We start from the raw sequence: 18,057 nt of genomic DNA, 5'->3' as shown, positions 1-18,057 counted from the left end.
CACTGGCTGCGACGGGGGAGAGAGCGAGAAGGGGGAAAGGGAGGGGAAGAAAAGCAGATTGTTGCTTTTCATGTGTGCCCTGACTGGGGACGGAACCCGAGATGTCCATACTCCAAGCCAACCCACTATCCACTGAGCCAGCTGGCCAGGGCTGAGTCATATATATTTATATAGGTATAAATATATTTAGAAAAAGCCTCCCATTTAATAACCATATGTTAATATGGCTAAGGTTATAATTAGTAAAGTGGTACAGAGTACTTTGGTCTGAGAAGTCAGAAGCCCTTTGATCTAATTATAATTCTTCTAGGTAGTTTATGATGTTGGACAAATCACATAACTTCTTTGGGTCTCAGTATTGTCATCAGAAAAATTTAACAGTAGGTGGCTTGTGAAGATAATTTTTAGGTCTGCACTGTTCTGTGGTTACAATCTGATCTCCCAACTTTACAACCTCACTCTACATTTCTCTCAAATGTACACAGACAACATAATTTGCTTTGTGTAAATTTTTTTTTTCCCCCTTAGAAGAGCTATTCAGTATACAGTGGCTTTGGACTTTCATTAGTACTTTTATATACCAACAAACTAGACTGGGACTGCATTATTTTAAGATTTCATGAATAGCTCAACTTCTTGCTTTTTCAAAGATTGATTTGTAACATATTATTTTTCAGACTGTATTGTGTTTTTCTCAATGTTATGTATAGCATTATCTAGCAGATTTCCAGATTCCTACTAATTTTTTCAATTTTCTGATAGTCACTGAATCTCAATATGTGACTCAAAATCCAATCTTATGTGTAATGTTTTTGAACAGAGTTGTTTTATTTATTGGTTCTCCACCCATCTGTCCATTTTCATTAATTCTCTTCCACCCAACCCATATCATGTCCTTGAATTTTAAAAAAACAATCTGCCAAATGATACTTTAGCATGAAGCATCTGTCTTCAAATTTTGCCAAGACTAATTTTCCAACATAATTTCCTATTATTATTATTTTTCTGCGTTCTGAAAAGTGAGAAAGCTTAGCTGGTATTTAAGAAAGCCAATGTCTTTGAACTGATACAGTACAGAAAAATTTGAAGGTTTGCTGTAGTACTATTTGAATCATTAGGCTCTTTTAGGTCTTAAGTTTTTCAAAACATTGTTCATAAACACAATGATATTTTCTCCCCTTCGATAAACAAAGTTAACTTCTCTCATGTTCACAAAATGAAATAAAAACAGAATTGTGGTAAAATCTGATAATAGTTCACTGCACTAATTTTTGGGAGACCTGTTCTGTCATTAGCAGCAGTAGCCGAGGTCCAGGACATTTTCTAGAGCTTGCCTTTCCTTTTGTCTTTGGCTGTTTCAAAGAAAATATTTTACCTCATGAAGGTTAATTGGCACATAAACTAAAAATTTTAGTTCACATTTTTAATGAATGTTCCTTGTTTAGCCTAAATAGTATATATACTATATATATAATCTTTTTATTTATACTACTTTTTTAAAGATTTGTATTTTAATTCACTCAGTTTTAAATTTTATAGACACATATGTATACATATATAATGTATTTTACATATATAATTTAGGTTCATTTATAGCCAGGGGATTAGAAATCTGCTGTTTAGTTTACTATTATTTCCTTTTATATAAATTTCCCCAGTATTAGGTTACTCTTGATCAAATAACGGAAATAAAATGTTGCCTGGAAGGTCTTTTGTTACATGCTTTTGAAATATTGAAGAATGCCCTAATCGCCTCTTTATGTAAATACTTGTAGTAAAATTCCACCCCCACTCCCAGCCCTCTAGAGGATGGTGAAGGTTCCCAGATAGTTCACATTTACTTACCACTCGGCTGAATAAAACTATCTTATTAAATTAAATTCACTTATATATCCTAAGGTAAAATGTGACCTATTTTCAAAGAATCTACTGAAGTGTAAACAGTAACAGTATTCACTTCTTTTTTTTTTTTTTTGGTATTTTTCTGAAGTTGGAAATGGGGAGACAGACTCCCACATGCGCCCGACTGGGATCCACCCAGCATGCCCACCAGGGGGCGATGCTCTGCCCATCTGGGGCGTTGCTCTGTTGCAACCAGAGCCATTTTAGTGCCTGAGGCAGAGGCCATGGAGCCATCCTCAGCGCCTGGGCCAACTTTGCTCCAATGGAGCCTCAGCTGCAGGAGGGGAAGAGAGAGAGAGGAAGGAGATGGGGAGGGGTGGAGAAGCAGATGGGCGCTTCTCCTGTGTGCCCTGGTCGGAAATTGAACCCGGGACTCCTGCACTCCAGGCCGATGCTCTACCACTGAGCCAACCAGCCAAGGCTAGTATTCACTTCTTATCCTGTTCATCTATAATAAATTCCTTCAGCAAAAGTTTTAGCACGAGGCCCTGGCCGGTTGGCTCAGCGGTAGAGCGTCGGCCTAGCGTGCGGAGGACCCGGGTTCGATTCCCGGCCAGGGCACACAGGAGAAGCGCCTATTTGCTTCTCCACCCCTCCGCCGCGCCTTCCTCTCTGTCTCTCTCTTCCCCTCCCGCAGCCAAGGCTCCATTCGAGCAAAGATGGCCCGAGCGCTGGGGATGGCTCTGTGGCCGCTGCCTCAGGCGCTAGAGTAGCTCTGGTCGCAACATGGCGACGCCCCGGAGGGGCAGAACATCGCCCCCTGGTGGGCAGAGCGTCGCCCCCTGGTGGGCGTGCCCGGTGGATCCCGGTCGGGCGCATGCGGGAGTCTGTCTGACTGTCTCTCCCTGTTTCCAGCTTCAGAAAAATGAAAAAAAAAAAAAAGTTTTAGCACGAGGCTTTGTGTTGAGTATGGAGACAATAAAATAATTCTTGTCCTCAAGGAGCTCACAGTAAAATAAAATGAATCAGATATCCTTATCATGAAAATTTATGCTGGGCCCTGGCCAGTTGGTTCAGTGGATAGAATGCCCGCTATGTGGACGTCCCAGGTTCAATCCTGATCAAGGCACACATGAGAACCATCTGCTTCTCTTCTTTTCTCTCTGCCCCTACTCTCTCTCTTCCCCTCTTGCAGCCAGTGGCTTGATTGGTTCAAGTGTTGGCCTTGGGCACTGAGGGTAACTTCGTTGGTTCAAGTGTCAGCCGCAGGAGCTGAGGATAGCTTGGATGATTTGAACATTGGCCTCAGATGGGGGTTGCTGGGTGGGTCTGATTGGGGTGCATGTGGGAGTCTCTATCCCCTTCTCTCACTTAAAAAAATTATGCTATTTAATTTTCTGTGTATATTTATGTACACATATATCTATGTACACTAAGTATAACCCACTTTAAATCATGAAATACTGGGATATGGAACATGTAGGAAATAGTATATCTTGGAATGACTATTAGGAATATCTTTGGACATTATATCTACTGCAGGATTAACATTTGTTGACTGAATGATTGAAGGAGGGATTGTGCATGAGAAAGAATAATGACTTTGGAGACAGACAGATTGTAAAGAAGGGGGTATATTCTAGAAGGATAGGTTTTATCATTTGTTACAATGAAGTATTTTGTTTTTGTTACTGCTTTGCAGATTTCCCTACTACTTATATCCCAAACTATCTGACTTAATCCTGGAGTTTTATCTCTTCTCATTCCTCTCTGGTCATGCTTTCCTTTCTGAATGTTGCTGACCTTTCTGGCAAGCTGTGATTAGTTGTCTATATTTTAAATGACATTAGGAAAGCTAGCTTATTGCTAGTATGGCTACCTTGTTCTGTAGTTCTGAGAAGTCTGAATTTCTTTGTAATTCTATAAAGAAGAACAGTCTTACCTAACTTAACAGTCATAATATGTAACTCAGGAGAATTACTTTGATAATGATCTTTGGCTTTCAGGTTTGAAATATTATTAGATCCTTATACAACAGTATTCATTGATACAGTGTTTATTAAGAAAAGCAGGATCGATATGGCTAATGAGATTTATAACTTACATAATGCTACAGAAAATATATCTCTGGCTTTACACATGGCTTATGTTCTCATTTCTAACCCCACACTGATCAAAGGTAAAGTGTTGATGTTAATTTATGTCCTGTTGATGGTAAGAGGGTTAAATATATTTTTTGTTTTATTTTTACAATTATTTTGTTGAGATATAATTCATGTAATATAAAATTTTCTGTTTTAAAATGAAAATAGTGTTTTTTAGTACTATATTTATAATGTTGTACAATCAGCACCAGCATCTAATTCTAGAACATTTCTATCACCCCAAAAGGAAACTCCATACCAGTTCATCACTTCCATCTTTCGCACACCCTAATCTGTGACAGTGGCTAGTCTACTTTCTGTTTGTGGAGATGCCTATTCTGGAAGCTTCCTGAAAATAAAATGTATTTCTTTTTTATTTGTTTAGACACTGCCAGAAACATCTTTACCAAATTATGCCACAAACTTGAAAGATAAGAGTTCTTTAGTTTCATCTCTTTATAAAGTTATCCAGGAGCCACAAAGTGAGGTACGTATTTTATAGTCTATTGTACTAGTACTAGTCAGTTGATTACTTTTTAATTTTTTATTGTGAAATATAACATATAAAAGAATAAGAAAAAGTATATGTTTAATGAACTATAGTATATATTATGGAGTGTTTAGGTGATTGCCTATGAGAAATAGGGTAGAGGGGGTATGAGGAAAATAGTTTGTGTTAAAAAATGTCAGAATAAAAAAAAAAAACTGTGATAAAATGAACTCCAGTGTAACCCCTCAGGCCAAGAAAAAGAATTATTACCATATTCCAAAAGCCATCGCTGAACATGTGCTTCCTTATCTCTCCCTGTCGCTCTGTCTGTCTTGCTGGAGGTAACCTAGAAAACCATAGGTCACTACATTCATTTCTTTCTTCAGCAAATATTTGTCCATTATAAGCCAGCTGCAATGCTAGGCAATAGAAAATCAAAGATGAGTAATACATAGTCTTTATCTGAAAAGTGGAATGGAGAAAATAAGTAAACACATGCTTTCAAGGCAATTTTTAACAGTCTAGATGGATATGGTTGAATTTGCCAGGTGTACGAGATAAAAAGACATTTCAAGCAGTAGGGTTAGTACATGGAGGCCTGAAAAAATGTAAGACATTTAAAGAATGGCAAGCACCAGCTGGTGCTTTTCCCAGTCCTTCTTTCTTTTCTTTTGTCTCCTTCCCCTTTTCTTTTTTTAGATAGCAAATTTAGTTTAAAGGTAATAAAATGATCTATACTCCAGATTCTGTGCTTGTAAATCCCATTATTCATAGTAGAAATAGAAAAGGATTACAAATAGCGTGGAAAAGAAAAAGGCATGTTATTTGTGGGGGAAGCAAATAGGCTAATGCAGTAGTGAATGGACAGGGAAGGTAAGGCTGCTGGGAACTGAAACTGGAAAGATAGGTTTCGGTTGTAGCCATGGAGGATCTTGGAATCTGTCCTAAGCCATGTAGACTTTTTTTGAACTGAAGGAATGCCTTGATTATATTATTAATTTTAGATTTGGAGAATGGAAAAATTGAAAACCAGAGAGTAGGAAGCTAAGAAAATAGCCTGGGAGGGAGCTGTGGAGAACCTGGGCTGGGCCAGGGTTAGTGGAATGGAAAGAGGTGGACTAGAGGGGAGGAATATGAGGTATGTGATTCTTCTGTACTTTTAATTGGTCTTTTACCACAATTTGAAAAATTGTGGTACTTGATTTTGGTAGAAGACATGATAGGCTTGGACACTACTAATCTTATTATTCAGGGGTAAAATAACTTATACTCTGGAATCCAGTCCTATATGGACCTATGTGATGCAACTACCAAAACTAGAGTCTTTGGTTAATTGAGTAGTTCACCTATTTTGGAGGAAGTGAGGAATAACTTAGCTTCTGCTGAGTGTGCTGTAAAGTGGATCATACATTTTAGATGCTGAAGGATTAGGGAGTGTAATGACAAGCCAGAACATTAACTGGAATAACTGAATAGATTAATCATATTTTGTTTGCCCCTCCCCCTCCCCAAAACTTCTTTATTTGTATAGTATGTGTAAGTAGTTTTCTTGAAGGGTTTGTTTTTAATGTGTTTGGGTAGAAGCTATTTTAAAGTTTTCCATATTTAGTTGAGAATTATTTTACCAAATAGAGTAAGTATAGCTGTGGGCTTTATTACTTTTTAACAAGTTAAATCTTGTATCATTTCATGCTTAATACTTTGAAAGATTTAAAAATTATTCCTCTGATGAAGTGTTTTTTTATTTTGGATTTTTTTGAAGTTAGAAGCAGAGAGAGAGACAGACTCCCACATGTGCCAGACCGGGATCCACCCGGCATGCCCACCAGGGGGCGATGCTCTGCCCATCTGGGCTGTTGCTCGGTTGCAACCGGAGCCATTCTAGTGCCTGAGGTGGAGGCCACAGAGCCATCCTCAGCACCTGGGCCAATTTTGCTCCCATGGAGCCTTGGCTGTGGGAGGGGAAGAGAGAGATAGAGAGAAAGGAGAGGGGGAAGGGTGGAGAAGCAGATGGTCACTTCTCCTGTGTGCCCTGACTGGAAATTGAACCCAGGACTTCCATACTCTGGGCCAGTGTTCTACTACTGAGCCAGTGGCCAGGGCTTGATGAAGTGTGTCTATCCAAAGACTACTTTGGATAGAGTTTGTAAGGTAAATTTCTAAGAGGTTAATTTGGTTTACAGCATTTCTTTAATTCAAATTAACAGTGTATAATATTCTAATGGTTTATAGCACTATTTTTCAAATTGTGGTAAAAGACCAATTAAAAAAATTTTTCCAGTCTGTCACAGAACATGCATGCTTGGCGCTCACAACAAACATGCAACTCACATTATGGGAGATACCACAAAAATTTGATAACTCCTACCTGATCTGTGTCCTGTTCAATAAGTCTGCTGATCACTCACTTGGGTGTTACAGCAATATGAAGTGGCTATAAAAGTTTCTAAATTCTTCCTTTCAATATCTGTATTTATATTGTTGGGAACTGGTAACAATTTTTTAATTCTATTGAGTCTATGGATCACAGAGGCACTGAATTAAGAGGTTTTGCATGTAAGTTTTATGTTTTTGCCTGATTAATATGGTGAAGAAAGTATATTCTGTATTCTTAAAAGACAACTCAGTCTTAAAAAAATATATTTAGAAATGCTTCTAAAATATAACAGTGTGATCTACTTTAACATCACAACTTTCCATTTGCTGTTTAGAATATTTTATCTTAATTTGGAAATATTCCTGAAGTGTTGATAACACTTAGATTTTTGAAGTTTGGAACATTGGTTCTGGTGTTATTTGAAGTCTGGCAAATTTGGTATTTGGATTTTATTGGTAGTGCATTTTCATTATTCAGTTTAATTCATTTAATAAATATTTGTTGAATCCATACAATGTACCAGAAATCACTTAGAAATATATTAGTGAAAAAAATAGACTAAATTTTTTATCTTATTGATTAGAACTTATATTCTGGTAGGCAGGAGACATTAAACAGGTATCTGTAATACAGTGTATAATGCAATATCAGTTAGCGATAAAACTATGAAGATAATTGGAGTAGGGACTGAGAAGGGGAGAGTTGAATCAAGGTCTGAATGAATTAGAGAGAAAATAGAACCAGGAGCAAGAACTTCCCAGGAGAGGAAATAGAAAGCACAGAGGTCCTGAGTTAGGTGGTATGTGGTGTGTTCAAGAAACTATTGAGAGGCACTGTATGGTATAATGTAGTTTTCTTGACTGGTGCTTTTAACTGTAATTTTAAGGTAGGCCTATGATTAGAGGCTAACAATGCTAAGGTGTGTTATGAAACCCACTTTTTTTTTTTTGAAAGAGCCACATAGTCTCTTTGGTATTCTACCTGAAAAGAGCCCAGAGTGAAGAGAGGGTCAGTGCAGTAGCTACTGGCACCTGAATAGTAATGTACTTCAAACTTTCTATTATTTTTTTCCTACCTGTGTTCCTTAGTAGTTGTTCAGTGCAAAAAAATTTTTTGCAAGATTTTCTTGTAAATTTATTCAAAGTGAACTCTTTTCTATTTTCCATTCCTGCTTTAATCATTTAAAGACATTTTAAAGTCACATTTCTATTACCATGAAATCTCTCTTAGGATACAAACGTCTTGTGAATGAACTGTTGTAAAAGTTGATTTGTAACTTTTTTGGAATGCAGAATATATTTTAGAATGGAAAGAAGGTACACAATGATTAGGTTCTCATTAGACTTATAAAAAGCCCCTTTAACATATGAAAATATGCTTGATATGCAATTCTTTCATAATAGTACTATAAAACTTATCCACCAAGTGTAACAATGTTTCCATGAGAAAATACATTCAAAATTTTAAACCAGACACTAGAAAACAGCACGTTCTATACTCCATTGCTTGTCTTAAATAGGTTCAAGTTACACGAGTCAAACACCACTTGTATTTCTCACATTGTATGTCATTTGATTCTTCTTTGACATTTTTCATGTATGTTTGTAATTGAGCCACAATATCTTGGCTCCATCTGACCTTGTAAGCTGTGTGATTTTGGTCATAATAGATAGCCTGTTTGTCTCAATTTTCTTATGTAGAAAGTATGCATAATTATAATCTTCCCTAAAATGTTGTGCAAGTTGAACAGGTCCACATGTGTGAATGCATTTTGCAAGCTGTAAAACAATACACAGATTTTTTTTTCTGTTGATTGATATGCATAATTTCATCTAATCTTATTGTAAAACAATTTCTACATCCCCTTTTAATCTGTTGTCATTTGGTTCTACTTTCATAAAGCAAAAACCCTTTTAATTTTGAATTTTAAATTAGTTATAAGGCCTTTTGAGTGTGCTTTGATTGAAATTATGTGTTCATGCAGACTGTTGGAAAATTTTCAACCTAAATTTTCATAATTTTGTAAATACTTGTTAGACTAAATTAATTTAATCAAAGCTTTCCCAGGTATTTAGAGATCAGGGATGTCACACCACAATACAAGATTATTGACACTGGCCCATAAAGAAAAATTTAAAACTCCACCTGAAAGCTAAACCCCACTATCAGCCTTTTTTTGTCCTACCACCTCCAACCCCATTCTTTCAAATTCGTACCCTACAGGTTGTTCTTGCTATCTGTGACTCCCTGTCCCTCTGGCCCTCCAGATTCGTGGTAACATTTGCCATGCTACAGTGGACACCTGTGCCTTCTAACAACCATTTGAGAATGAGAAAAATATTTAACTGTCAGAAGTAATTATTCAATAGGAAAGACTAAATTGACTTAGTCAATGTTTATTGAAGTATAATTTTTATTATATCTTATATAGATAATACTTAAATTATACCTGATTTACTTTATTATTTAACTTACTTGAAATAAAAATATTTACTATAAATTAGTTTTTGTTCATTGCTATTACTGGTAGTAGAAAATCTGTTTAGTTAGCTGACAAAAATACATTTTCAAAACTGGTGGTTTGAAAAATGAGTACTCTGTGAATCTCTTGATATATTTATGACTGTGTGATCACTCCATGTGGTTTGAGATAATACCTATAAGGGTCTCTTATCTTTACTTTCTGATTTAAAAATGTCTATTATAAAGATAGCTCTATAAACTGGGGAATACTGGGGGTGTCATGGGAGGAGAAAGGTGATAAATAACCTCCAAATTATGTTTAAAACAAAATGACAGCAATGTTTAGACTATCCAGTGGCAATTAACCATGGCTACAACAGGGATCTCGATCTAGGGGCTCTGTAATTATTCAACGACTCCACACACCAGTCATTGTAGTTAGATGCTGCCTAATTATAAGCTCAGGAGGTAACAGTAACTACCTAGGACTCCCATTTTAATTTTTATAACCCTGTAACCAATTATTTATATATTGGCATTTTAAAAAAAATGTTTATTTTATTGATTTTAGAGAGAGGAAGGAAGAGAGCAGGAAAGGGACAGGAACATCTGTTCCTATACGTGCCCTGACTGGGGATCGAATCGGCAATCTCTGCTCTTTGGGATGATGCTGTAACCAACTGAGTTATCTGGCCAGGGCTATATATTGGCTTTTTTTTTAAATCAGGAAGGAAAGATATTAAAGATATTAAGGGAAAAAACTTCATTAGTTTTACTAAATAACTTAGCAATTAGTAGTTTTGCTCAGCCCCAAAGTGAAAATACATTTATATATTTCAGTAATTAGCAATCAGGGGAAACTTTCATATTTTACATGTCACTGTCATTCAAATATAATACAATCCTTGAATTAACGTTTGTCCTTCTTCCAGTTGCTAGAACCTGTCTGTCACCAGCTCTTTGAATTCTACCGCAGTGGAGAGGAACAGTTACTTCGATTTACACTGCAGTTTCTTCCAGAACTGATTTGGTGCTACCTTGCAGTCTCAGCCAGCAGAAATGTGCACAGCAGTGGATGCATCGAAGCTCTTCTTTTAGGGGTTTACAATTTGGTTTGTATTTAATATGGTTAAAAAAACATTTTTTCTGTGTGGCAAAAGCAAATACATATTTTTTTCAGCGAAAGCAAATACGTACCTAATAGGAACTGCTTTTCATTTTTGTAAAGCTAATATTTGTTTTTTGTGCATCAAATGACTCATTGCTCATTCTTCCAGAAATAACTCTATGGAGGTTGAGGGCTATACGGGCATACATATAATTATGTAAATAAATCTCCTGAGGCCCTGGCCGGTTAGGCTCAGTGGTGGAGCGTCAATCCAGCGTGTGGATATCCCAAGTTCAATTCCCGGTCAGGGCACACAGGAGAGGTGACCATCTGCTTCTCCACCTCTCCTCCCTTTCTCTGTCTCTGTCTCTCTCCCCCTCTCCCCCTCTCTCCCCCTCTCCCCCTCTCTCCCTCCCCCCCTCTCCTCCTCTCTCCCTCCCCCCCTCTCCCCCTCTCCCCCTCTCCCCCTCTTTCCCTCTCCCCCTTTTCTTTTCCCCTTTTTCCCCTCCTGCAGCCATGGCTTGATTGGCTCGAGCGAGTTGGCCTTTGAAGCTGAGGACGGCTTTGTGACCTCTACCGCAGGTGCTAAAAAAAAATGACTCAGATGCTGAGCAACAGAGCACTGGCCCCAGATGGGCAGAGCATTGCCCCCTAGTGGGCTTGTAGGGTGGATCCCAGTCAAGGCTCATATGGGAGTTTGTCTCTCTGCCTCCCTTCCTCTCACTAAAAATAAATAAATACATAAATAAATCTTTTGGGATTGATTGAAGACTAAAAATCAGACCAGTTTTATTTTTATTGTGAGGTATCTGAAAATATCACTGTTGAATTATAAAATTTTTTAAACCTAAAATCTATTGTCTATAAATTGTTCATTACTTTCACAAAAAGTTTAGCAGAAAAGATTTAGTCTAACATCTACCACTAATAATTCTGTAAAATCTGGACTATCTTTAGAGTTTACAACATTGCTTTAACATATAGTTTGAATTGCTAATAATGTTTGTGTATTAATTAGTATAATCTAGGTATTTAAGGTTTCTAAACTGGAAAAAAATTAAAGGCTTTGTCTGATGTATTTCATAACTGTGTTAATTGATTTAGAAAATGTAACTTTTTATGTGAGAAAAATAAATGATTATTAAGATACTATGTACTTCAGCCATTCTTAAAATTATGTTACTTATACTTTAAAAGTGGAAGGTTGACTTCAGGTGTTTCTGAATAATTGACTATGGTTTATATAACATCTTTTAAGATTTTAGTTGATCTTAAAATTCTTTTCAAGTCAGTTTTAGACTACCAATTTAAATTTATCTTTTAAGTTTATGTGAAAAAACTATTTTAATATACTTTCTTTTACTTTTGTAGGAAATAGTTGACAAACAGGGACATAGCAAAGTATTGAGTTTTACAATTCCATCTTTATCCAAACCATCTGTATATCATGAAGTAAGTGACATTTTTTCAAAGTATGTTTATTGTCTCTAAGATCTGAAGTTGTTATAAATTAGGGTCTGGTTATTGAGGTAAAAATTTTGATCAGTTTGTTAGTAATTTCAGTATAAAACATCAAAATATTTGCAATTCCCAAATTGAAATGAGAAATCAAAACCCTTAAACTTTAAAATATGATTATAAGAGATCTATTCAAAGTATTCATTTTAAAATACTTTTCTCTATGGATAAAACTAGTCTATTTTTTTGTGGCAATTATATATTTCCATGGTAGAATTTTTTAAGTTAAACTATTATTTATCTTTGTAGTTTGGTTGTTAATTATTTATTAAATATTTGAGCTGGAAATTGAGTCGTAGACAGTCTGAATATTTTTAAGATATGTCATTCTTAGTGTATGTGTTCTAAATATCACATTTTCTACAAAATTATTTTTTAATTCAAATTTCTTTTCTTTAGCCTTCCAGCATTGGGTCCATGGCTCTGACTGAGAGTGCACTATCCCAGCATGGTTTGTCCAAAGTTGTTTACAGTGGACCTCACCCTCAAAGGGAGATGCTGACGGCACAGAATAGGTATACTGTGGAGACATAACCTGCTGTACTTGCCTCACTGATTTTAAAAATTCTTTCAGTAGAACCTGACCAAGTGGTGGCGCAGTGGATAGAGCATCAGACTGGGATGCAGAGGACCCAGGTTCGAGACCCCGAGGTCGCCAGCTTGAGCACAGGCTCATCTGGTTTCAGCTAAGCTCACCAGTTTAGACCCAAGGTTGCTGGCTTGAGCAAGGGGTTACTCGGTCTGCTGTAGCCTCGCGGTCAAGGCACATATGAGAAAGCAATCAATGAACAACTAAGGTGTTGCAACGAAAAACTAATGATTGATGCTTCTCATCTCTCTCAGTTCCTGTCTGTCCTTATCTATCCCTCTCTCTGACTCTCTCTCTCTGTCTCTGTAAAAAAAAAAAATTAGTAGATTTATAAATAATGTTTAATGAGTTGTGTATAATGATTTCTTTTTTTTTTTTTTGTATTTTTCTGAAGTTGGAAATGGGGAGGCAGTCAGACAGACTCCCGCATGCGCCCAACTGGGATACACCCGGCATGTCCACCAGGGGGTGATGCTTCGCCCATCTGGGCCGTTGCTCTGTTGCATCCAGAGCCATTCTAGCGCCTGAGGCAGAGGCCATAGAGCCATCCTCAGCGCCCAGGCCAACTTTGCTCCAATGGAGCCTTGGCTGCGGGAGGGGAAGAGAGAGACAGAGAGGAAGGAGAGGGGGAGGGGTGGAGAAGCAGATGGGTGCTTCTCCTGTGTGCCCTGGCCAGGAATCGAACCCGAGACTCCTGCACACCAGGCTGACGCTCTACCACTGAGCCAACTGGCCAGGGCTTGATTTTTAGAAATAGTAAGTCAGCCTGACCTGTGGTGGCTCAGGATATAAAGCGTGGATCTGGAATGCTGAGGTCACTGGTTTGAAACCCTGGGCTTGCCTGGTCAAGGCATATATGGGAGTTGATGCTTCCAGCTCCTCTCCACTTCTCTCTTTCTTTCTCTCTTCCTTATTCCTCTCTAAAATGAATAAATAAAGATCTAAAAAAATATATAGTAAGTCATTTTCTGTAAGAGAAAAAATATATCTTCCTGATTTGTCACTTATACTTTGCTTTGGATGTCATTGAAAACATTGAATTTTTAAGATAACTTGTATATGACTACTGCTTGAGAAGTCTTCTTTTCCTTTCAGTTTTGTGTTATTGTTGTGATTATTTTGTACAGGTCTGTTCTTTAACATAATATCTCTCCCCAATGTCTGCTTAATTGGTTGACTTAGAATTTTAAAGATTTGTAAATATTCTTTTGGTTTATCTTTAGGTTTGAAGTGTTGACATTCCTATTGTTGTGTTACAATGCTGCCTTAACCTATATGCCCAGTGTTTCTCTTCAGTCATTGTGTCACATTTGTTCAAGGTAAATTAAAATTTATATGTTTTTAATAGTGAAATATATGAATCTAGGATTGCTAATTTGTTATATATCTAAGTTATTTTTTTGTGTTTAATCATCTGTTTAAAACATTAAATAAGTTAATAGGAAGTTCATGCTAGCCAACACAGAGTGTTCCTTATAAATTATACCATAAAAAACACAATTAAGAGGGTTAGGTTGAAAGCATTTTAATGGAATATTTAATCAGAAAAGGATCATACTATATAATTAAAAGGCTGGAACTGTTATGACCTTTCCATTTTTGGCAATTGGTTGGTTTCTGTTTGGTTTGCTTTAAAAATAAGTTATTATTTATTGTTATTGTGCTTCAATTTGGTACCAAGAAATAAGTAAGAGGTACTGGTTTTTAAACTTTTCTTGTTTAAAAAAATTGAGCAAAGAGGTTGGTTAAATAAATTGTGATAGTCCTTAGCTATACTATGCAAACATTTAAAAATTCTAATTTATAAAGGTATTTACTGATAGATTATATATGCAGTGATTCCAGCATTGACTGACTATGATCAGAATATCAATGATAGTTATGTTTGACTGGTAGAATTATGGTTTATTTTAATTTTTTCTATGTGATTTTCTGTCCTTTTCTAAATTTTTTTGTGATGAATGTTACCTTTTAAAAAACAAACAAAAAAATGTCTTTGGTAATTCAAGTAAATTAGGAAAATAGAAAACTAAGGAACTTGTAGAATAATTTAGATTTGGGGAATTTATTTAGAAAATGCAACTTTGAAAAGTTCGTAAGAGGGAGGGTGTATAGAGGAATACTTGGAAATCAAAACAAAATAAAACAGGAAAAGCAGAAATTGTTACTGAACAGGATGGAAAACTGTGCAGGACCAGAGGGAGATGGGAGGTGATAAAACAAGGGGCTTGTTAGAGAAGACAGAGAAATGGAGAGTCTTTAGGATGATTCCGTAATTAGCATAACTACATCTCCTAGACCTTAGAAAATGGTACCAATGAGTTTCTGATATGTTTCTTGCTTTAAATCCTTTAAAGTCACAGATGCCTAGACCTTTGAATTTCACAAGATCTGTAAATTTCAAAATAAGCTGGAGTGGGTGGAGTATCTACACAGTATTGCCAACATTTTATTTTTCCAAGTGGTTATATTATGAATATCTACTGTCAACATTATTTAACAAAACAGAGACTACTTTTTTTAGAAGATTTTATTTATTGATTTTACAGAGAGAGGAGGTGGGGGTGGAGCGAGAAGTATCAACTCCTAGTTGTTTCATTTTAGTTTGTTCGTTGGCTGCTTTGCGTATTTGCCTTGACTGGGCTTGCCCAACGCTTCGAACTGGCGACCTCAGCATTCCATCCAGGTTGATGATCTGTCCCCTGCACCACCACAGGCCAGGCAAAACAGAGACTCTTTTAACATCAACAAGTGGGAAGAGTGGAAGGGAAGGACAATAATTTATGAATTAAAAATGGGATGTTTAGCTTTCTTTGTTTCTCATTTTACTATGGTCCAGTAAAACTTGGTTATGGACTAAAATGAGAGTAAGGACCAACACTTTATAAACAATGGTTTAAGGAGTAACTTAATGCAGGAACTTTTCACCTTTAGAACTTAGACTACAAAGCCCATCTCCTACTCTGAAACAGTGTCTTAGACGGTAAGATCCGGGAATGCAGATATAGATACAGATATATAGAGATATACCATATATCTGAAACTTAGCATCTTCTGAAATAGTATGTTTTATTTGTCCAAGTTCACTTAATGACACTACCATCCAGACTGCTATTCACACTACTGTAGGAATAATTATACACTCCTATTACTCCTTTAGCCTTCATCTCTTCTTTACTTCTTAGATGTGACTCCAATCTCACCCTTCCACCTTCTCTCCACAATTACTTCTTTATTCAGTTCACTTCATCTCACTCATGGTGATCAATTGAATTGATCAAAATTATTGAAATGGTCTGTGGTATTTGGGCATGTTTAAGTAAAGGCTTAGATTTCTTGAGTAAAGGAAATATTAAGTTCCAGGTAGTAACTGCATGGGGGGGGTGGCATTTAATAATTACTATCTATTGACTAGTACTATCAACCACACCATATTATGAGAAAACAGCTAATTTTCCATTTTATTAAAATAGAAACTTTTTACTTTAAAAGCAGTGTATGTTGATCATAGAAAATTTAGAAAATACATATAAATATAAAGAAGAAAATAAGTCTGTAATCCCACAGCTCTGTTATAACTCTTTCTGTGTGATCTTTTTACAGTAAACACATGCCACTCACCTATTTGTTTATTATAAATTCAGATTAGGCTGTATGTGTTGTTTCATACAGTTTTTTCTCATTATTTAAATAGAGTTTCAAAACATCATATTTATTTGTTTCATAGTATTGTCTGAGTAATTTATAAATGGTTCCCTATATTGGACTTTAAGTGGCTTATATGTAAATATATATATATTGATATATGTGTATGAGTGAATATATATGTGTATATATATAATAATTAGGTACTTATAGTAAGTATTCCTTAACTTTAGAACTTCTTAAATATTATTCACTATAAGGAAAAAAAATTTCTTTACATTTCAAATATTTATGATAGTTTCTTGAAAATCTGTTGCTTTTTAGGATTCTACCTTTGTTGTCATGATTAGGCATTCAAAAAATATGTAACGATTTGCTTATGTTTTATTTCTTATCGTTTTTAACATTAAAATTTCAATATATCTGAGGCTTATTAAGGTGTGTACTGTATGATGTTTGAGTCTAATTTTAGAGCATTTTTTAGAGCCTGCAGTTTGTGTCAAGAACTTTGTCAGGAATAGAGAATCACACAACAGATCTATTTATGATAAATAGTGCTAAGTTCCATGTAATAGGTTTTAAAGTGACCAAAAATTATTAACAATTGAATTGATCAAAATTATTGAATCAACCCTGAGAAACTGGTTCATTTACTATATACTAACATCCCTCTAGCTCAGTGATTTTCAACATTTTTTAATCTCTTGGCACACCTAAATTAATTACTAAAATTCTGTGGTACATCAAAAAACATATTTTTTTGTTGATCTGACAATAAAATGGGTATAATTTTGATTGATTTACAAAAAATAATAGTAATTACCTACCCTTTTTGCTCCAAAGTGACTTTAAAAAATCAGGTGCCTATGCTTGTACAGTATATAAGAATTTCTGGTACCAAGAATTAACCAATCAGACGTAACTTTATTAAGCAACATGACCAATAAGATGCAACTCTATTGTATGACCTATATATTTATGTTTCAAGACAAGACATCCACACCAGATGGCTATTGTTGTGTTGGTTGTCACTTTTTTATATGACAGACTAAGGGAAAAGAGGTTAGTGCCCCTGACTAAATAGTCAGGTATTGCATGTTTTAAAAATTCTTGTGGCACACGGGTTGAAAATCACTACTCTAGCTTTATAAATCCCCCCCCCCCCGGCCTAATTTGCTCAGGAAAATGTTATAGACAAATGTTCTGTTTGGAACAATACTTTGTTTCCTAGCTATAGGTTTGTTTAGAGAAGAGAGCATACCTAGTACACTGTTGGCTTATAAATGTTAAAAAAAAATAACCTAACTTTTTACCAATTTTACAAATATATTTATTGTGGTCTTTCTAGAATCTGTGTTTGTGGATATCCCCGACAACATGTAAGAAAATATAAAGGAGTAAGTAGCAGGATACCAGTTTCTTCAGAATTCATGGTGCAGATGTTAACAGGGATTTATTTTGCCTTGTAAGTTTATTTTATATACAAAATAAACATTGTTTTTGGAGAATTATAGTTTGTTATTTTTATGTTACTATGCGCTAATCTTAATAGATGATCAGCATATTTTTGTGGAAATATCAATCAAGATCTTTATAATAGTTCTATTATTTCAAATATATCTTTTAATGTTCTGACGAATTTGTATCCAACTGAAATAATTCTTTTTTAAAAAACCTTAAGAACAGAATGAAAATTAGCAGCACCTAAATATACTCACAATTTCTTTCTTCATTACTTTTTTGTTGTAATTTCCAAATAGCTTTTTTTCCCAATGAAGATCTTTTTCCAGTCTGGAAATTTTAACTCTTGAAAAACATTTTAGAGCCTCTTTGATCATAAATAATTTATTAACGTATTATTATTTCTAATATTGATGCTCA

At 35.6% G+C, this 18,057-nt stretch overlaps 1 protein-coding gene across 2 annotated transcripts in view; it reads left to right on the top strand.

Moving 5' to 3' along the window:
• Positions 1-18,057, top strand: part of HYCC1 (hyccin PI4KA lipid kinase complex subunit 1) — a 68,655-nt gene that overhangs the window by 28,526 nt on the left and 22,072 nt on the right. For both annotated transcript variants that reach the window (XM_066239515.1, XM_066239516.1), the window contains exons 3-8: positions 4,372-4,473; positions 10,249-10,428; positions 11,796-11,876; positions 12,342-12,457; positions 13,755-13,850; positions 17,525-17,641. In XM_066239515.1, coding sequence (XP_066095612.1) covers positions 4,372-4,473; positions 10,249-10,428; positions 11,796-11,876; positions 12,342-12,457; positions 13,755-13,850; positions 17,525-17,641 — 692 coding nt within the window. The remainder of the gene's footprint in view (positions 1-4,371; positions 4,474-10,248; positions 10,429-11,795; positions 11,877-12,341; positions 12,458-13,754; positions 13,851-17,524; positions 17,642-18,057) is intronic.

Source organism: Saccopteryx bilineata, chromosome 7 (genome assembly GCF_036850765.1).
Source record: "Saccopteryx bilineata isolate mSacBil1 chromosome 7, mSacBil1_pri_phased_curated, whole genome shotgun sequence".
NCBI lineage: Eukaryota > Metazoa > Chordata > Mammalia > Chiroptera > Emballonuridae > Saccopteryx > Saccopteryx bilineata.
The sequence above is the reverse complement of the archived record's forward strand: the minus strand, read 5'-3'. Positions and strand labels throughout refer to the sequence as shown.